General features: G+C 40.4%; 1 protein-coding gene across 2 annotated transcripts in view; it reads left to right on the top strand.

Annotated features, from left to right (window-relative positions):
* LOC105448219 (pleckstrin homology domain-containing family G member 5-like) overlaps positions 1-22,670 on the top strand; it is a 90,855-nt gene that overhangs the window by 62,729 nt on the left and 5,456 nt on the right. For both annotated transcript variants that reach the window (XM_011686678.1, XM_011686677.1), the window contains exons 8-14: positions 5,165-5,271; positions 11,603-11,739; positions 17,558-17,631; positions 20,294-20,570; positions 21,234-21,379; positions 21,593-21,904; positions 22,320-22,469. In XM_011686678.1, the coding sequence (XP_011684980.1) occupies positions 5,165-5,271; positions 11,603-11,739; positions 17,558-17,631; positions 20,294-20,570; positions 21,234-21,379; positions 21,593-21,904; positions 22,320-22,469 (1,203 nt within the window). The remainder of the gene's footprint in view (positions 1-5,164; positions 5,272-11,602; positions 11,740-17,557; positions 17,632-20,293; positions 20,571-21,233; positions 21,380-21,592; positions 21,905-22,319; positions 22,470-22,670) is intronic.

Here is a 22,670-nt window from a genome sequence, read left to right as displayed (position 1 = left end):
GATTTAATGAGAATATGGAAATTACCATGGCAACGTGCTTATATGTTTAAAATCGTTACGGGTGAATTTTCATAATTATTTTTTTTTTTAACTCTGCCTCCAATGTATACATATATTTTGTGACTTGATAAATTATGATTACTTGATTAAGTAAAATTTATATTACATTTTTACATTTATATTTTCACTGATACATTTATATTTTTATTATTTTTACACTGCGTTTCTATATTCTATTTGTCGAATAGAAATTCTATATTCTTATTCTATTTATTGAATAGGATTCTATATTCTTATTTGTTGAATAGGAATTTGGAGTTATACGTATATGTACACAATTATTTTGGAATTACGTTGAACAATGATTTCATTTCTATTTATATACCATTATCATTAACGCGGTTACAATAATTCAGTAATTAGAATGTAAATAATTCATAAGGGAGAAGCACGTGCCGTAAATTGTAGTATATTACAAAGTAGTATAGCGGGTCGTTTATTCGTACGAGAGCGTCACAGCTGAACGAGTACTTCGTGTTGCAAAATTACCCGGATTTACTGCACTCTCACCGTCAAGGTCGCATCTTAATGGGCATAAAAATCTCGACGAATCGCAAGAGAGTGCGAAATTACTGCAATTTTCCGCCACAAGTGGTCGGCAGAGGCCCAGAAACGTAATGGCTCGCACGAGGGCTTTTTTTTTTTTTTTAAAGCTCCGGGGGATAAAGACGATGGGTTCTCACGCCCATATAACTGCCGTTTTCGAGAAGTAAGATCGAATTAATAAATTAGACCACGGTTACAACGGAGTGGGCTTTTAACGACGCGAACGAGTGGTAATTTGCAAAGTACACCCCTAGTTTTATCACCCATGTGGCTCTCGTAAAACTGTCGAGTGAATTAGAAGGCTCCCGCATAAAAGTTACTCAATTACGGTCATTTTCAAACATGTCCTTGTTTTTAAATGCAAAATATTAGTTGAATAAAAAAGATTTAGTCAAAGTTATGATTTTACAAACGCGTTTTAAAATCAACAGTTGTTCGTCAATGTGTAAATATAAAAATCATTTTTTACATTGATGTGAATCACTCTGTGATATTACTCTGTGTTGTAAAAAGTTTTCTGGATTTATTCCTCAAATTTGACATTGAAAAGTGCTTAATCTTACTTATATAAAAGCTATCCAATTTTTATTTATACTGCAATAGTGGCGTGAAGTTTACTATTTCAGAAGAACCAAACCGCAAACTGGCGTGTGCATAGATCGATAGGAACGAAAGAGGTAAACACTGTATGAATGAGGTTTACATCTATACGTAATCTACTGAAATATAAGTGGCCGCGTAGGCGTTGATTTGGACTACTTGCAGTAGTAACGCCTACACGTGCCGCCTATGACGTAAAAACGTGATACTTGTGCGGGATTGTTACGATAGAACGAGCATGTAATCAACCGGCTATCAAATATAAAATCGCAAATGTGCACAGAAAATTTAACCGTCAATATTTGTGAATGTTTGATGAATGAATAAGCAGATAAAAGCTCTGATACCGACGAATATTTTTTAAAGCTCCATTGCTACTTTTTACGCCGCGCTGTAATTTTATCAGCGAAACTTAGTGCGATTTAACAAAGTCAGCGCATACTTTTGGCGAAAGTCGAGACATATTGCGGGGTTTATTCGAGTCACGTAATAATATACGACGAGAATTGAGTTTGTCAAACTGTGGCCCTCAGAATAATTCAGCTTTTCCTCTTTTAATGTCTTTTATTCTCGGTGAAATAGGATTGATAGTTTTCTCACGTATGGATTATTAGATAAAAGAAAAATTTGCCGGAAGGAAGTTTCTGGAAAGGAAATTCGAGTCATTTACGAGCGTAGCGTTAAGAAAAGCACAAGTAAAATAACATAATTATATGTTGTAGAAAATATTTAAAAAAAGATTCCATGATGAGTAAGAAAAATATGAATACGAGAGAAATAGTTATTTCGTAAAAAAAATTAGAAATTATTTTTTAATTTTATCATATAGTAGACAAAGCATAATTAAAGAGAAAGATTGCTTGAGAAAAAAATTTACTTTTGGGTCAGTCGCAAGTGGCAAACGCAAATATTTTTATTTCTTTTTATCACATTATGTTATTTGCATCGTGTTTTCATATAGAGAAAAACATGGAATAAATTTTTGCACGTTTAAGTTTGATATAAAAAAAATTTAAAGATGTATAATGAGAGTGAGTTGTTCGAAAAAGTCGTTATTAAGACAATCGCCATGAGAAATGATAAACGGTAATGTTACAGTCTTCGTCCCTCATAGAAAGTGACGCAGGAATTCATTAAGCATCTACACTCACGTTAGTATTATTGTCACGAACTATCAAACTATTTATCCTTACTTCGGAAAGGTCGGTGAATTACATATATCCCCCCCCCCCTTCCCCAGGGATAGAACGTAGTCTCGCTTCTCCGGTTATCCCTTACCGAATCGATGCAAACGTGGATCAACAGTGTTACGGACTGCCTCCGGAGCAGAGATCCCTACAGGGATCTAAAAATAATCAATTTCAATGACACGACGGCAATACAGCTAAAGTATATTGACGAAAACACGGTTAAGATGAGATTATCTCCTCTTTTAATTTCGTATTTATTAAATGCGTGCCTCGTTGAAAGTGTCATAAAAATGAAACCTACAAGTGTCATAATAAAAATAAAACTTACGAAGAGAAATCTAGAATTTGCTGGAAATTTGGAACAGAAGTCTAAGTACGTGAGTTTGCAAACTTAGAATTAATCTTTATTTTAAGAAAAACTATGAAATATTAAAATCTTACTAAAATCATTGAATCTTAATAAAGTAATCTAAAATTTATGCAAGAAGAGAGAAAGGAAAAAATCTGTGTAAAATTTATAAATGAAGACTTTATTTATAAAATGTAAAAAATAACATATTGCAGTCTTTTGTGAACAGTAATGTATAACGAAATAATATAGCAACAAAATGTTTGCCCTTATGTCTGTCCGCCTCGATTATGACATTCGCTAAACAGTTATTTTGATTACTTTGACAATCATTGGTATTTGCTAAAATCTGGTTTAATCTGCGTTGGCATTTGTACGCGATTAGCAAGTCAGCTTTATTTCGATGCGACGCGTGGGCATTGTAGCACGTAGCGCGCATACGCTTCTAAGCCGGTATAATGGAAAGGAAAATTCGTTAATACAAATAAATATCTATACGTGGAGAAACTGCATACCTAGCTATAAGCTCTCAAGCGTGGTGTAGTACGATGTGGCATGCCCTCTCTTTCTCTTACGCGATTACCTATATACTCAAAATTACATAGCCGTGGAAACACTTATGTGAGCTAACGCGCCTTGTACCTCGTTATGCACCCCACGTTTCGCGCGCGAAATGTGTGCCGCGACAATTGCAGTTACTACGACTTCGAAACCCCCTCGAAACCCCCTTTCTCCATTGCGAGGGAAACAAGAACCAACAACGATCGCCCTTTGCCGTCCGGGCAATGTATGATTCATGCGCATGATCTTACATGCAACCGACGTATTCAAGAGAAATGCATCTTTTGTACGGAAAACGTTGTCGTCTCGAATTTATTTCGATAATTTATTAGAAAATCTCTTTTTAAAGGTCAAGAGGCAGTCAATTTTGTTTTGTGATTCTCGCGAGCTCTGCTTAACAATATCTCGATTTATCAATCGTGATTAACAAACACGATTATTTCTCTTCGTCGCGCCTCCCCTCTTCTCCCCCTTCGATAAGTACTCTCTCCCAATGCGTGCTGTCGCTTGTGCTGAGCAGTGAGGTAAACTAATTCGCGGCGATGACAAGCAACAATCTTTGCCGCGACGGCGATTACCGATGCCGTGCTTTAATATTTAATTCCGAGGGCCGACTCGCCGCGCCGGCCTATCCAGGTGACTCGAATTTATGAGAGCGCCGCGTCCCTGCATTATTTATGAGGGAAAAAAAAATTGAGTCGAATGGGCGAACGTGGCGGCAATATTGAATCCGGGCCGCCCGAACTGCGGAGTAATCGCGGTATATATCGCGTGGGAGAAACTGGCCAGGCCAATTTTCTAAGTTCTCGCGAGATGCGTAGTAAAGATTGCGGGCGCGCGAAACGACGCGCGCGTTGCGCATCGACTTCGAGCTATCTGCGTTAAGGATCGCGCTTTAGAAACGCGCGCAAATACAGAAATATTTGCACGGGCATTTGTATTCATGGCTCCTTCGCACGTTGTCAGATTGTCTAAGCGCCTAATTTGTTTGAAGCTTTGCTTGTGTCGCGCGCTGAAATACACGCGAATCTCGCGCAAGACTGTGATCGTAACTGTTACACGTATTATATATTCGATATATTGCGGCACTCGCGGTTTTGTCCTCTCCTTTGAATTTAATGCCTTAAATCACGAACTGTGCATTTAAACGAGATCTGTTCATTCAGTTTCGCTTTAAACCGCGAGTACGTCGCAGCTTACTGGTTACATCCGATCCTAAAGCGATTACGGTAAAACCAAAAGTCGGCTCTTTGTGCGGCAAAATCGGCTAGAGTTTTCTTTAGAGCGTAATCCCGAGAGAGACGCTAATCAGTGGAGTTAATCATTGAGTTTCGTGTGCGGGTTTATCAGCGTCGGGAATTTATTATTATTACTACATTTAAGCTGTCGCTTTTACACAAAAAGATTTTATATCTCGTTGATTTGACGATGTTTCACATTCCTACGCTGGTGTACTAAATCATTTAAATTTTAACAATTAGATTTTAATCTAATATATATGTATTTATATCGTGATATACAGCAACACTCTGGTTTACGTGATTTCATCATGTATATTTTTTGTAAATCTGAATAACTTTCCTTTTGAATGTAATATAAAATAGAAACAGCTCGAGTAAGAGTTGTACAAGAGTTTCTCTGTGAAATGAAAGAGAAACAGTCTGAGCTTAGTATTTATATACCTCACTTTCTTGTTCAAAATTCTGTTGAATCTCATCTACATCGACAACGAGAGAAACTTCCGCCAGACCAAGAGTTATATTAAACCGAGATCCTAATTACCGGGAATATTAAGATCACTTTTACCCAAAGAGATAAAATTAATTGTGCTCACGGGCGTGCTTCATTCTGGTTACAGGTATCCAGCAACGAATACTTTAGCGTCAGTTTCGAGGTGGGCGACGACCACTTGACTTCCTTCGACCGGGAGGAGTTTCTGCCGGCGACGCGGGGAACTTACTTGATGTGAGTGCAGCATTATCGTACTTTTAATATCCCCCGCGCGTACGCGCGCCGATCGGGGACGATAAATTTTGTCGCGCGTGTCACGTCGCGAATGACAATGCGACGATATTTATAGACACCGCAGCGCCGAACCGCAATACGCGCGTCCCGGGACCGATCATCCACCGCGGATAACCGCCGCATTACGTCACGCGGCTTACGAAACCCTCCCCCTCGCCGTCGCCCAGTTGCGGGCGAGAACGCGAAAAATGCGCACCGTCCGCGCTCGCGACATCATTGTTCCGTTATCTCACGGCGCTCCTCAGGCGGATCGATTTCAAAATACTCGTCTCGACATCGACATCTTTCATTTTACCGTCGCATCGTCGTCGCGAGATTAAAATTCATCCCCCCAATGCGAAAAAAAACCCTCGTTCCACCTACGCGATCAATAATGGTTCGTAATCATTATCTCCACTATTTCTCCATAAAAATTTTCAGGGGAATGTAATTTCAGCTTCGCGGCATCTGCTGTGAAACACGATTGGCGAAACGATAGCGTTATTCGTCAATTACGCGGTAAACTTACAATTTATTTCCATCATACTTATGTCATGTACGATTTTCATTGCAACTTAGTTTTATTGCGTTTTTTTCTTCTCTACAAAAGAGAATATTTTTCGGAGCGCAAATATCACCAATTTCACGTGCATGTGTAACAGCGTTTTTTTGGCCATTAATTCGCATACCGTACGGGCCATGAAATATACTACGTAATGCCTATCGTTAAGGAACATTCCATTAAGTCAAGTATCGTCGTCACGTATCCGACGTTGTTTAACGCCGACCGAAGATATGCCGGCCGACCGCGTTACATCCAATCCCCTTTAGATTCATTCGCGAAAAAGGAGGCGGCTCCTCCTACCTCTTTTATCGACCTCCAGGACGATCCGATGATCCATTAAAGTTACTTTTAAGCCGAGTAGGGGTGGTAGAAGGAAAGGTAGAAGGTACTTCTATTTTTGAGATCGTCAGGAGGTCAGCCCTTATTCCCTACCGTCCGCTCTACAGGGGTGTACCGATTTATCACCGCGCGGCATCGACGCGGGGGTGCGGATTTGTGGGCGGCAAATAAATAGGCAAAGCTCGCCGCTCGCGCCGTTGTTGTGTGTTTATAATAAAACCGTGTGCCGGGGACAGGGAAAATAAATCGCTCCACGCACCGGAAGTGTCGCGGCTCATAATCAACAGCGGGATTTAATTTATCTTGACGATTTATCCAACCGAAGATCCCTCGCGCTCTGTTTGTTTTAATCAGTGCGGATACGTGGACACCAGTATTTATTTCGCGATCAGGTGTTTCTTGTCGCAAACGAGAAAGGAAGGACGCGATTATTAATTTCTCCGACATTTTATTTTTGGGAAAAGTTTTTCTCCGGCGAGTAAAGGGTATCACTTTAATGTTCATTGCGCGCCGATTACGCGGCATAATTTCTGTCTCGCGGTTTTTTTTGCAGGCGCACTTTTCCGACTTTCCCGCGATTTTTCGAGAGTGAGCAGCGAATTAGTGGACGAAATTTTCCGGCGGAAAATTTCCCGGGAGACGAATGAGATGCACTTTAAAACGTCGCTGTTTTAGAAACGGCTACACGCTGAACCTTTGAAAAGTCCCGTTCATTTGAGCGGCCATTTAGCGTACAGCAATCAAGTAACTTTAACAGTCAAGACGATTATTATGAGAAGCGAATATTTATAGAAAAAAACTTTTGAAAACTTTTCAGATTGATAACGAGTGCAGAAATCTTTCAGAAAATTAAAACGTGACTTTTCAATTTCTTTCAATCCTCTTGGCTTTCGTTATTTTGCCAGACTCGCAATATTACCGCTTATATTCGTGTTCTTCAATCAAAAGCTCGCTCGATTCTCGTTCCTACGATTAATATACTCATCCAGCGTGACAAGTAGTATCAGAAAATAAACGGACTGTATCACGGGAAGACAATACTAACTGGTAAACCGTCGGCGTTTGCGCGCGCGAGAGCGCCTTACGCTTCCAACCGGATTACTCTTAATTGCCAAGCATTGTTAGGTGGCGAACCGAGAATTGTACAAAGCGCGCGCTCCGCCTTTGTCGTGTTTTTCTCTCTCTCTCTTTTTCTCTCTCTCTCTCTGTCCGCAGAAAAATTTTCATTCTACCCCGGGATCACGGTTTGCATGAAAAGCACCGTTCTCCATTAACGCGCGAAATCTTTATCGTCTCGGATCGTTTGCTGATTGTTCTTGCGTCGCTCGTAATCTCCCGAAGCTGCAGCTTGCATTACAATTAAACGCACGTTACCGTCTCCCGCGGGAAAAGGAATTCAATTCGCGTGGTTGCGAAGGACTCTATTTGGCACCCTTTCAATACGTAATATATGTCCCAAAATAAAAAAAAAAGGAAAGAAACGATACACACAAATTAGATTGTGATTTTCTCCTTCACTCGCTCGAGTCCCTTTCTCTGTTTGCTCTCAGTCGCTGTTGCCTCACAGTCCGAATTTATTTTGATTCAATTTGAATCTCTTAATTGAATACGCGCATCAGTTATTATTTACGTACGTCGAGTTCTTTAATTACTCGTATATTAGAAAATCGTAAGCGACGGGTGTATTTGCGAGACATGGAACGCATGGAAGCTCTCCATATCTCCACTTTTTTCCTCCCTTCTTCTTCATGCGGAGAGTATCTCTACGCTGGCAGTCGAACATCGGGGAATGTATATTAACGGCGAATATCGCTGAGTCACTCACTTTGAAATAGCATACCGCCATTTAGAATGTGAGGTGCGCATATTCGTACATGTACGTGCTCGCACACGTGCATACCCGGCTGGGCTGTCGCATCAGCCAGTGATTTATAGCGATTTAATGCGGCCGGATATGTTCAATAAACATGAACGGGGCGCGAAGGGACAGTCCTGTGTCGAGCGATGTATGTCACGACTGTAGGAGAAAATGTAAAGGAGGAAAACGACGTAAACTCTGTACGTTATGAAGATTGCATTTTCTTTTTGTATATACGAAGATCAAAGCTCGATGGACATTACGTAATAATACGAGCAAGCGTACTCGAAATAATTATCGATTCTCGATTGAATGGTATTCCTTGCTTTCCAATGAAAGTATATATATATCAACGTTAAAATTATTATGACGAAATTATTTTTATAACATTGCAAATCTAATTTTATATCACTATTTAAAGTCTCTGTTCTATCAAAATAATTGTTATTTCTATTATATACTTACAAGTATAAGTTTTTGAAAAATTTTCAACTAATTCTTTAATTTTTTTAATCTGTGAGGCAACAATTACATTGATATTATTTGAGCTTAAAATATGAAGGTTTACAGACATTCGTAAGCTTCGTTTATCCGCAGTACTTTTGACACCATTCCAAATTAATATTGAATTTTATTAAAAAAAAAAAAGTATTTTTTTTCAAAAGACGAAACGCTCGAAAGTTTAAAATACGATATTTGCGAGTACAAGTGCCATTCTACTCAGCTGAAACGAAAGCTGCAAAGCCTATAGAACGTGAAATAAAAAAAAAATTACTCCGGATGGAAACCGAACCTCCGAACGCGATGACGATTCGACTTTGAACGAGCCACGTGCACGGCTTTCGATTTCATGACGCTGCGTCATCGGTTTACTCCACTTGCATCAACACACACTGCGAGTTGTTTGGAATTTCTAGTTTCCACGAATTTTTTGCCCGACGCTCTGACGCGACCGCGACACACGTCATCCAGCTTTTTCATTTGATATCTTGGCTGCTTTGATGAAACCCACAACTTAAACAATCTCTGACTAACTGGAATTTCACGCTCGAAACGAATGTACATACACACGAAAACAATGTATAAAATATATTCCTTTAGGAAAATCTGGCGAATTATCTCGACGAGATAATGCTTACGAAGTTGCGCTTTCGGGACGTGACCGCCCAAGAATAAAGCTTTTGTTTTGATACATATTACGGTTAACGTTAAAGAATGAAGGGAGCGGTGTAAAATGTACGAAAGGAAAGCTGAAATAATGGGAGGGAATTGTGTGAAGCGTGGACGAATAAATTAGTTTCTTATTCTACTCCTACGAATTCCGCCGACGAAATTTCTGCTCTGTCACTGCCTGCAGTGTTACGCCTTCCTCAAGGCAGGCACCCTTTGTTCAACCTTACACCATTATTTCATTAGGCACTCCTTTTCCTTTTGAAATAGGCCGCTGGAAAACTGAGTGATAACCAGGAAACAAGGAGGTAAATTTCAGGCTACCGGAGAGCGACCGGTAATGTAAAATTATAACGTCGCATCTTTCCTTCAATTTACTCGCTTTAACAAGATACATTGCGAAATATATTTTTTCATATTTTAACACGGTACACGAATTTTTCGAGATATTTGACAATATTTTTACGTATATTACTATTGTCATCCATCATGATCATTCAAAAATTTGTTAGAGTCGTCGAATATGTTAAAAATAGTTCGGTTTTACAATAAATTCCAACATCCTATCCACCTGAATCTTCAACTCACGATCGTCTATTTCATTTATTATCGAGTGTAAAAGAATGATTACCGTGATTCAATCTAGTTACATCGACGGCTTGTCGAAATTTATTTCAATTTCTTTGCATCGTTGCTGGTTGATTATGTAATTTCTGGTTGTTGTTCTCTCTAATTCAGGAGTGTGTATTTACAGACTTCTGTGGCAGAAATTTTGGGTGATTTACCGAAGAAGATGGCAATAATTTCGCATAATTTAATAATTTAGCGAAGTTCTCGTGGTCGCGGTATGGGGTAATGGTAAACGAGGATGGCAATTATCCCTTAAGACGAGGGTATAACGCATAATATAATTTCTAATTCCTCCTTGGCAACAACTTAGTCGATTTTTCTGGTTACTCCCCACTCCGTGGGAAGCATCGAGATTGAAGTATCATCACTGTTGTGATTCGCGTCAAAATTGTCGTTTTTGCATAATTTACGCGTAAGGAAAATCATTGAAAGACATGTATAATAAGCGCGGAAGTCGAATTGAGTATTCCACTGAAACAGGCCGCCCAGGGACTCTTGATTGGAACAGACGCGCAATACGAAAAGTTAAAAGTAACCATCGACTAAGTGCTTTTAAAACTAGCAGCAGAGTTATTTCAAGAAACTGGGATAGAAGTGTACCCAGAATATTAAAAAGAAGGAAGCTGTTCGTAAATTTTTTATTTGTAACAGAAAAAATCTGTTTAAACGATATGTTTCCCAAATGCAGGAATGGCGGAAATGTTATTTCTGCGGGATAAAATCAAATTTGATGTCTTCAAAAGTGACAGTAAAATCAGTTTAGCGTAAATCTCGCGTGAGTAATTAAATCTTGAAAATTTAAAAATGATACATAGGAGTAAAAATGATATACAATAGGAATATGCACAATAAGTTTACTTGAAGAAGCGTCGTTTTAGCATTACATATTAAAAAAAGAAAAAATTATTTATAACTTTTATGTACATTTAAGTAATTTAAGATGGCTGATTAAATAACTTTAAACTTTAATTACGTCTTGAACTCTTTTTTTCGTGCAAATTCGCAAATTCTGCGTATCCATAAATTTCTCCTGTTAAAAATAAGAGCACGATATTTTGCAATCGAATTTATTTTTGAAAAAACGTATTATTTTTTTTATACCATGTCTGTGATACACAGATAACATTTATTACGTCGTTTCTCTCAAAGTTGAAATACTTTTAAAGAGTGCGGGATATTCCTTTGCGGATTTTGCGCGAGGTCTTTTTAAGGGAGATTCCTTTAATCGTCGTAATCCGACTGAAAAGCGCCTGAAATTGAATTACTGTACTTTTATTCTCAAAAGTTCAGAGATTACGTGGACGGACAGATCGTAGCGCGAAGTAAAATACGCATTACTCGACGAGAATTAAAATTCGTACTCGTATTTCTTGGCGAGAGCTTTCACGATATCGCGGCCGCTTATAAATTATCTTATCATCGACCAGAGCTTAACAATCGCTGTGCCGTAATCGCGATGGCGGTTTAAGCGAAGAGCCAATTTTTTTGAAAAGTGTTCGTGCAGTTTTCTACTTTTAATTAATTAATCGATATAACGCAATTATTGGCTTTTTTTATATCACGTGATTATGGTATATACGCAGATCGATTATTGCTGTGTATGATATCGAATCCGGAATCTGAATGGCATTAAATCTCGGCTTTGTTTCGGAAATATGGCCGAATATTTTCGTCGACGAGAGACACGCAAAGCTGCTTTTGCGTTTAACTTGCTGCATTGTGTGTTACAGGGATGTGCTGAGTCCGGCCTGCGAGCGCCGCGGCGTCGATTTATCGCGCGTCGAAGTCCTCGACAGTTCCTCGACGCCGTTATCCCTGCTGACGACGGACGCCTCCACCCTCGGTGGAAAACACCTACGAGTGATCGGTGAGATTTTATTATTTCATATGCATTTGGATTTAAACGGATTCTGTGTCAAGGATTCAATTATCAGATGACGTGTTTGCGCCGCTGGATTGATTCCTCGATTTTTACTGTCTTGCCGTCGTATTTTGTTCAATCTGACTGCAGGATCCAGCCAATAAATATTGAAATTCACCTTCTTACTTACTTCATAAGACTCCGCAGTGATCACACATCGTGATGTTCGTGCTTTCAAGAAAGTTCTGACTTGGTAGCGATGGAAAGAGAGCGATCAGAAATTAGCGGTTTCGTATATCGGGTTCATCGAAACTGAGCGAACGATAATTATTGTTCGGATTGTTTGACATTAATTTTCACACGTTTCCTTTGAAAGGCACTGCTCGATACTTGGTTTCGACTACCATAATCAATTAATTATTAATGGTACGTCGGAACGCTCCCGGCTCATTTGCGGCTAGCGAGTATCGAGCACAATTAATTATTCTACGCCGAACGAGATGGTCGGGCTAATTCCCGAGGTTGATTAATCTACAACCGCATAGATATGAGCCCGCACGAAGTTGAGTGACATAAATCGCAAGTGGATCATACGCGTCGAAGAAAGTCCGCGTTTTCGATAGAGAGAATATAGACAGCTGTCGTAAATCGTCGAAGTCTGTGTCAAATAATGGAGATATTTATATCACAGAACGGATTTACTTATAGATTTAACTTTTTTCGAAGATGTCTCTTTTCGCCGGTGATATTTTAGGAAGGTACTTAGCTTTCCTCAGGATCCCGTTGGATTTCTTTTCACTGCGTCTTTATTTAATTCGATTCTTTTTAGAATTTTCGACGAATGCACCTCGATCTTAGAATATTCTCTGTAACATGTCTTAAAACTCTCCGTATTAAAATACAGTTCCGTACTGCTCGGTCGAGTTTACTTAATTACGCTGTATAATCGGCTTAGGCACGAAGTTAATCGATTAAACGCGCGAAATAATTCACCGCCTCTAAATTTGTTAAATCATTACGGATCACGCACAGACCATTCCCTTGCTTCCCCTGATTAATTTAATTGTCTTCCGGCGACTTGAGGCAACGAAGATATCCGGCGATGACAGGCGAGGGTTTCAAAGAATCGTTAATAGATAATGAAGAAAGGACGAATAATTAAATTCACTTCCTTTTCAGTCTCTGGTCAGACGGGTAACGAAAGCTTGGGGAGAAGGGTGGAGATACTGATCGATAAAATTCTTTTTTTTCCCACGTACTAATTATTATTTCCTTAAGTACAATCTAAAATATTTTTTTTTAAATAAAAGTTGCATAATTTCTTAATAATTTTCACAAATAATTCACCAACTCCAAGTAAATTCTCAATTGCATTCGTCATTGCGATCGAAGATCTCGCATCGTCGCGAACAATTGAACGAATTAAAATACATTGGCCGTTACAATTATCTCTCTTTTACAACTTAATTATCATCTTTGTTAACAAGGTTTAGTTCTACCGTAATAACGTTAACTTATCTTTTAATTCCCTTCGTGTACTATCGCGCGGTAGATGCAGCTGCTCCGCGAAAAGAAGAATACGAGGGGAAAAGGTTAGAGGAGAAGATGCGCCCGCGCTTCGCAGAGGGAGTTTAAACACATTTATATCCGTTCGAACGTACACGTGAATAAACCGCGAGCACACAGAGCTCGGGCTGCTGCTTCATGCCAGTCTCACGCCTCCGCTCTCTCATCCCTCTGTGTCTCTAGGATACTTGAAGTGCAACGCAACTGTATATGTACTGTGTACGCGACAATGCATCTTAATGCAATAATTTATCGAGGCGATAAATTTTTCGTCCGTTGTATTCTTCGAGTGAGAGAATTTTCACGCGTGGGAAAGGGCGGTAAGGAAGGAGGGGGTGCGGCGCAAAATGTGCTCGCGCGCAGACGACGTCTCCATAATCCTATCGAGGCGAAAAAAGGCAATGGTAGGGTGCGACGGCAATAGAAGGGCTAAACGCGACTCGACGCTTTCACGGAAAATTTTCTCAGTTACTTAACACCGCTATTTCGTTTCCATCGTGATTTCCCCGGTGAATTTGACCCTGAGAGAGGCGCGCGCGCGTGAACACAACGGGACCGGGGGCGGGAGGGTCGCAGATTCCGCTGAGTGATTTCGAGAGAGCGAGAATGCGGATCGTGCACTCGATGAAACCGTGCCACTCCGTATATGGTAAGAATAACGTGTATGTACAATGCCTCGCGCTGAAATACCATCGTACACTTGCTACACTGTGATTGTATGTCGCACTGGGGGTTTAAAACCGCCGGTGTTCGTATCTCCAACAAGCGTTCTCAAAGACTTAACACGTTGCAATTGAAATAATCTCAGAAGTGCGAGAAATTCTAAGCACATAACGTGTTCGGTATTATAAAATATCGATTATTCTCTTTTATTATTATTATTGTTTTTTTATTTTCTCACACAGAGAAAGGGTTACAGATGCTTATTATTACGTAAAACTTATTAAAATAAAAAGAAAACAAGAAAGTTGACGAAAAAGATTCTTTAACAAACATATTTTCTAAAAATAATTTATTGAGAAATCTAGTTTATTGTGATACAAGCGTCGGTGGAGATACGATTCTCATTCAGCAATGAGTTCGCTATAAGCGTGTTGTATAAACTCATCAACGTAGATTAGTTTCTACTAAAGGCATGCTTTCTTAGATAAACAAACGCTATTGGGAATGTATAGCGGAAAATCTATTAACACTTCGACGTCAGAGAGATACGGAGCTGAACAATCTCGGAAACTTCGACTGTATTTATTAAACAATGCGTCACGTGTTTGCTATGAGCAAGTGCTTAATCAATATACGTAGACCTTTGCCATACAAGTCGTTGAAATGGAAGGAAATCACGTAGAACGTTTGCTGTAGAGATAACACACTATTCAAATCTCAATAATAAGTATTGATTTTGGGAAGTATATACATTTACATATTAAAATCTTCTTGCTCTTTGTCGAAGTACTGTCTGCCCGAACAGTTTGCAACCCCCTTTTTTTTCTGAAACCTCGTCATGATTTCTTTAATATCGTAGCTTTCGGAAGCACAACAGCGCCAAACTCCGTAAGTCACGACACGAATATTATCCGCATTGAATATTTCGTGCGCGACGAAAATCGGTTTTGGACCGAAATAAATGTACGCATATATGTAAATGCAAGCGGGCGTAATTCGAGCGCGACGACGTGACACCGCGTGTCGGAAAAATGTTCAATTTCCTCGCCGTCGGGCTCGGGCAGAACGTCATCAGGATACGCTCACTCGCGCGATCGACAGATCGCCAATAATATTCTTTACAGCTGAAAGTCGCCGGGTTTCTTTTGTAACCGTTTGCGTCGCGCCGCGCCGCCTGGGACGATCGGGCGCGACGATGGGTAGGAATACGCGATATTATTCAGGAGCGAGAGGAGCGAGAGTCACGCGTCGTCATGTGGCGCAAAATTAATGAGCCGGAGCGAGAAAAGGCGATACGTTTTCCCGGAGGAAAGAAAAGATACGCACACGAATGTAACAGCTGCTTCGTGAAATTGTCACGGCAGGCACGGCGCGGCGCGAGTCGCTGCTGCATTATTTCTCGCTATTACTCGTATTTTCTGCGAACGTTTAAAAAATTTCAAAGGAAAATGCAATAAATTCATATAAATGTTATATTTAGAATATAGATAGATATATTATTGCGCATTATTAAAGCAATTTCTCGTTGTTCGTAATACGTTTAATATAACATGCAGATTTTGACGTTGATGGCATATCGATCGTTTCATATAAGTAGTAGTGACTGACAATAGTTAGACAGCCAATATTACTTGCTGCTTAAAGTTCACTTTAGAGAATTTGTAATTTGTCTTAGATTTCACGATACAAGTTTGTTTATGATTTTGTGTCATGTATTTTACAAGTATAAAAAATATTTTAATATATATTGTGTGTTTTCTGAATCATTAAATATTTTTTGTATTATACGGAACACATAAATAGAATTCTAAAAAATATATATTTAAATACGAATTATCGAATTATAAATTATAAATATAAATCATATAAATTTTATAAAGTGTCTTGAATGATGCTTAAAATAAAGTTGAAAACATAGCCTCAAGAATGTCATGCTTATACATATATAAATCATGCTCAATATCGCAAAAAGGCAGCTACGGGAACGCTCTCGTAACAACGTAACAACGCTGTCGTAACAAAATATGACGTTATCTCTAAGAAGTTCATTAAACTCCGGAAAGAATTATTACGTAAAGAATTAAATTAAATTACCGAATCAAATTACCGAGACGTGGTAATCCCAAGTCGGAAATATGAGAACTTATCACTTTGCTCCGTAGTCAGGAAATGAAGCGCCACGAGGAAGACTTCCGTCTGCGTACGAGCGGACGGAATCACATCGGAATTGCGATAATACACGCGCGGCAATGGGTAACGATTTTTTCTTTTTTTCTTCCATTCAATCGCCCCGGTTCCGGAATGAGGAGTTGTCGCGCCGTTGGCGAAATTAAACCAGAGCCATTACAACTAGGGAAAGTTTCGCGTGTCCGAGAAACTGCAGCAGGAACAAGCGGGTCGCCGTCGAGACCCCAGATGTCGGTGCGGCGAGTGTTCCGGAAGTAATATAGGGATGATGCACAACTCCGGATGATTAAAATTCGAAACTAACTAAATCCGTAACAAGGCGATTGCGAACGTTACATGTATTGTAACAGACCGCAATTAAAGCGCTGTATCTCCATATTACACTGCGAACGTGCGCGCGAGTTACATTCTAAAATCGCTTTCTACAACGTAACTAAATTTCTAGCTTAAGCGTGTGTGATTTTGTAATTATTTTATACTTATAATGAAGATAAACATGTAAAATATACAGGAAAATGATGATTCTATGAAATAATGATGAAATAACTCGGAATTCAGAGCCTCTGCATAAACAGGAAATAAGCTTCAGAAATGAGAGCTTTCTATTTTTCTCCCTGTGTATGTGACTTCTCTACTTTTGAATAATTGTACACGCGTCCTTTCCCTTACATTTCTATATTCGCAAGGCGATGATGAGATTTTAATACGGACAATGGACGAGTGTAAGTGATCCAGTTGATCCCCGGATAATGGTGAGAGTTAATGCCGCGACAGCGACCCTTGTAACGCGTTTGATCCTTTGATCCTTTTGCGCGCGGAAAAGGCAAAGTTCTGACGCGCGGAGCGTCAGCCGTGGACTGTCGCCGTGGAAAAGCTCTCAAAATGCAAAATTGGGCCGCCCCGGGCCACGTGCGATTTAAACGGTCCCCGCGCGTTTTTTTCTCACGCATTACGGAAATGTTACGCGCACCGACAACAAAGCCATGTTTCGATCCGCGATCGGGGATCGAAGTCTGCGATTTAACGCAACCGTTCCGCGCGCCTTGCGAGCGTTTAAATATAGAGCGAATTCATTCAATACACGTTGAAAATAACATTTGCAGCGTCAACAGAAAGGATTGGCGTTCTCCTGCATATTTTACGATCGCCGCGGCCTATTATGCAGAGTGCTTTAAATTAGAGTGTTTTTTTTATTAATCATGAAATTATTATAAAGCGCACTAATGCGTTGCAAATTTTCAATATTAATGTACGACTAGTAGGAATTATTATTAGATAGAAATTGCTTTGCTAGAAACTATTATATTATAGAATGATTAATTATGACAGGATTTTCCGATCCGATCGAAAATACTAGATATGTACGGAGATTCGTGATAACCGCAATTCTCGCTTTCTCTCGTTTCAGTTAAGGACGATAGACTGAATTCTCGATCGCCCAGCCAAAAAGGAAATCAGGGTGTGCTGCGGAAAACCAGTGGGGTAAGTAGCTTCCGCTCAAATAATACTCCCAATTAAACTTTACGACAATAGAGTTAAATTAAAAAATAGAGCAACCCCAGCAAATACATCTTTAATTAACTCGACTGCGTCGCGATGGAATCTCTTAGGATTAAGAAAAAACATTGAACGCGGATTGTTGCCGTGGATATTGCGATGTCGCATTATATATCACGGAAAGACGATGTTACGTGTCGGTAGATGCCTCGCCAAAGGTATCGACCTGTATCACTCGACGTATCATCATTCGTCAAGTGCGAACACCTTTGTACCGCGCCAACGCTTTCTTTCGACAGCTCTCTCTTTTTCTCTCTCTCTTTTGTGCGCGCGCGCGAGATGAAGCACACGTTTTAGCATCTCGCGAACAATAATGCTCGTAGTCCTTTTGCGAGCCTTGACCCGCTGACAGGGAGGTAACAATATGGCCGGGCTGACAAAGACAAATCGCAAAACGATTCGCCAGGCGCAAACAAAGCCTCGAGCGAGGCGCGATGGCGCATCATCGGTTTAACGCTGTCGATACCGTGAACGAGACTTTCCCGCGGGAAATTTCCTAAAGAGCTGAGAGTTTTTTTAATACAAAAAAACGCAAAAATTAAGGAAGAATATAATCACGCAATAATTATAATTTAATGTACTTTATTTAATTACTTTTAAATGTAATCTCATATTACATCGACGTGTCTTATTCCGATTTAAAAGAAGTAATGATGCACGTACACGCACACGCAACCGAACGTTTCTCTTTTTACTCATATAAATGTGTGTGATCCACAATGTAAATAAACAACTACACTACTATTTCGATGAAATTTTCCTTCACAGCACATTTCCATATTGTCCCCGGCATTACCTACAGTTCCGGGTACGTCCGGATTCCTAGCGTCGCGGTTACCATTGTCTTCGCCGAACGCCCCGCTTATTGTCCGAGCGACAATTACGTGAACGTTCCAGCTTTCGCGCAACTGCATGCATACGCGACGCAGCTGCGCCTCATTCACGGCCGGATTAATCCGCTCGGTCAGCAATGTAATCTCTGTCGCGTGCTCGATACGGGCGCAAATGAAGCCGACGAATTTCAATCCCGACAAGTGCCAAAGACGGAGCTGTCAGTGGAACAAATGCGTATTTGATCCGGCACACCTACGATCGTCCGTTTCGATTCCCCAACTACGTTTCTCGCCATGTACAATTACACGATTGAATTTAAATTTCATCGTAATTGCGATTTTCTTAAAATTAAATTACGAAACTCTGTGTGTGTGTGTGTGTGTGTGTGTGTGTGTATGTGTGTGTGTGAGTGATTAATTTAATTAAATTTTAATTAAATTAAATTCTGTAAAATCTTTTTAGAGTAATGAAAAAGTAGCGCGGTTTCGAAATACTTCGTGCGTTTTACTAATTTTATTTCATATTTGTTTTAAAAAATTTTTAGTTTTTTTCCGCAGCTTTCGCACGCAGTCGACCGGTGTGGTTTACAGATCGCCGTTGAACATACTTTCGGTGTGACGAACGGCGCACATTAAAGACACGGTAGACTGCAATAAAGATCCGTTATCACCGTTATTACTGTGCACTCCCCCTCCCCTCCTCCTCTGCAGATGAAATCTGCCCGCGTTTTGCGTCACGTGAAACGAGCGGGCGAAGCGCCGATTACGCTACATTAACGCGTTACACATCGTGTCGCATTTACGCCGGGGAGAGAGACTTTTATTGCCGTGCAGTGAATTTGCTAGTTTGCGCAATGGTATCTCGCTTATCTTTGCATTATTATAATATGATTCGAATCATTTACATTGCTCGTTCAACATTTAGAAGTAAAAAAGGGGGATCAATGTGAAAGCGTCAGAGTTGCTTTACGTGGCCGCTCTTCATTAAGAAAAAAAAGTCTAGTCTCTAAACTAGATGGATTTAGCATGATAAATTGAATAATTATTCTATCAATAGAGAGCAGAGCTTTTCGCGCGACTCCGCGCAGGGAAGAGAAGAGAGAATTAATAATAGTGGAAGTGAATAAGATGCTAAGTGTAAAATTGATTGGCGCGTCGCGCGTCGCGAAGTAACGCGCGGGGCAGAATATTTCGCGTTTCCTCGCGTGTAACGCGTGTAATGCATGCAAGCGTAACGAGAGCGATTTGTCGCGACGTTGGCGGTGACGGTGCACGGCGAAGGGATAACGTTAATAAAATGCTGGGAAGGTTTCTCTTAACGGGTCGGGCCCGCGCAGTGTTGGGCGCGATACATTATTCATGGCAGGTACCAACACATCACACACTCGATAGCGGATTACACAGCGCGATAACTCAACGAGCAATTTCTAGAATGTTGCCTTCGCTCTGAGGTGCCTTCAGCTTGATGTACGATCGCGGCATAATCACTTGACGAAGCGAACGAGTTTCCGTTGAAGGTCTTAATAATTTGTCCCGATAATTTCATAGAGCAGGACGATCTCCTGCTATCTCGAATATTCAGCAAAAATGTTGAAAATATTCGGTAACAAATATAACAAGAACAAGATAAAAAGAATTTAATTGTATAAAGAATGTACTTGTAAAAAAAAAGAATTAATTTTCTTTATTACGCTCTTTTGCGCACGGCATCCGACTTTAATTAATTAAAGATGAAATTTTTATTTCTCCAATAGAATTATCGGAATCGAAACAGTCGTTTCTTCAGCGTTTCCACCGAGGACACGAATGTCGACACCGAGGTTGGTGCCGGCACAACGCTCTCTTCCGGTCGGAGTTCCGCCGGGGCCACAGGACTCAAGGCCAGTAAACAGCGATGGAGCGGGTTTTTCACCAACACCAAGGGTATCAAGATGGACCTGTTAACCGCCCAGCTGGACGAGTATAACAAGCACGGCGTGCCAAAACTCTCGAATGTTCATTTGCAGTGCGACGTGACGATCAACGAAGAAGGTACGATTTTTACCACTTCTGCCCTTCGATTTGTCTTTTCTCTTTCCTCCGTCGAGCGTTTTCCCTCGAAACGAAAGACGCTCGAAATCTTGAGGATTCACGATGATCCAGAAGAGAATTAACGCGAGGCACGCTTGCTTCCCTGGAAAAACACCTTCATCTCGTGAAAGAACATTTAAATCCTCCTTTTCTGTCGTCAGCTCCCCCGGCTCGTTACATGCAAACGGAATTGGCAAAGTTTGAAGATCCCTTTAACGACTTACTCTTGGTGCAATCGCGTTACTTCTTACGTCATGCCCCTCTCGTTTCTCGGAGAGACGTTCTCGAGTGCGAGAACGCGATTGTTTGAGTCGGGGGCGAGATTAAAATTCTGAGGTACCCCCGTCCGGTGGCTTATAATGTTATAATTCACATTACTAATAGCGTCGCGCTCTCGCAGCATTGAAAATCGATGGTGCGACTTACGTTCTTATCTTAAACAAAGTAGCCCGAAGTACGTGATTTTTCGGAGGAGAATGCAATTTAAATGACCTTTTTCTCATTTTCTTCGCGGTCCTCAGGGAAACCCTCATTTATATAACATTATCTCTATGGAATAAACTTAGTTTGCTGCAATCGTATAGACACTGTTGCAACGTAAATATTATCGTGACGCTCTTCCAGCTCTCTACGACTTAGAAGGTGACTGGCGCGACATTGTCGAGAATTCACAGGCGCTCTCGGAGAAACACACGCAGCAGCAAACCGCGCTTTGGGAATTGGCCGAGACCGAAGTGGGCTACATTAAGACGTTAAAGGTTGTGATCGATGTAAGTATAGAGTGTCGACGTAGGTACTTCTTACGTTTCGCGAAACCAGACTCGTTAGACTGATCAATCTGATCGAGACGATAGAGCCGATAAGATTGTTCGACATATCAAATATCTTGAAAATATAACGAGGCTCGCGGGGATGAGGTATCTCATCGGGGGATTAGAACTTTCGGTCTTTCCTATAAGTGATGATCGTCTCTGATATCGTAGCTCTTCATGGCGTGTCTCTGCAGTCTACAGGCCTCGAATATCCTGATCGAGGTCGACAGGCTGAAACTCTTCAGCAATATACCCGATATCTACGCCATTAATCGCTACTTTTGGACCGAGTATCTGCTCACCATGGTGAACGCGTCGAGATCGAGCGGGCAGCCGTTCGATCCCAGCCTTCTTCTGCAGGGCTTCGCAAATTTCGAGCAGACGTTCGCGCCTTACACGAGATTCTGCGCCGAGCAGAGCAAGTGTCAGCAGTATTGTAAGGATCGGATGAACGATAATCAGCTTTTCACGGCGTACCTGGTGGTACGTACACGCTATTAATCACTCTCTTGCTCGCTTCCGTTAACTTGGTTTCGCGGAGTCAACTGTTGGTCTCATTATTGATCTAGACTATTTATTCCGGAATCGCACAGTTAGCAGTTTTAATTATTAAAAAAAGTGGCTATATGCGTCTTGAGGGATTTTTTTCATCTAAAGAAATAGGCGTTTTCTTCAGATTTGTTTAAATAACTTTAAATGGGTTAAACTTTAACTAAAAATCTATGTGTAGCTGAAATTCTTCAAAGTTTTATGTAAGATTTTTATGTAAGAAAATGTTCTTTTTAACATTTTTAATAATATTGTTTTTATAAGAGATGTAAAAGAAAATTAAATAGGAAAAATGATAAAATTTCAAATGTATTAGGAATTAGTAGCGATATTTCGATCCTCATTATAGTGGTGCGAAACGCAGAAAGACTGCAATCGACTGAAACTTATGGATATACTGGTGATGCCGATGCAGAGGCTTACCAGATATTCGCTCCTGCTTAAAGCCGTCTATAAAAACACCGAGAACGAGGATCAACGCATGGGATTGACACACATGGTAAAGTTTACTTTGCTTTTTTCCAATTTCTGGGTTAGCACATGACGGGAAGGGGTGCGAAGCAAAGGGTGGTGCGTTTATGATGAGCTCAGCTTCCCTGTAGATGAAAGCTAAAGTAGATTCCATATAAGTTATGAACTTGGTTTTGGCTTTTGCCTAAAAATTCTTCGTAAATAGAAATTACGAGAGAGAGAGAGAGAG

Source organism: Wasmannia auropunctata, unplaced genomic scaffold, assembly GCF_000956235.1.
Source record: "Wasmannia auropunctata unplaced genomic scaffold, wasmannia.A_1.0 LD336088.1, whole genome shotgun sequence".
In the NCBI taxonomy this organism is placed as follows: domain Eukaryota; kingdom Metazoa; phylum Arthropoda; class Insecta; order Hymenoptera; family Formicidae; genus Wasmannia; species Wasmannia auropunctata.
This window is presented reverse-complemented; position numbering and strand designations above follow the sequence as displayed.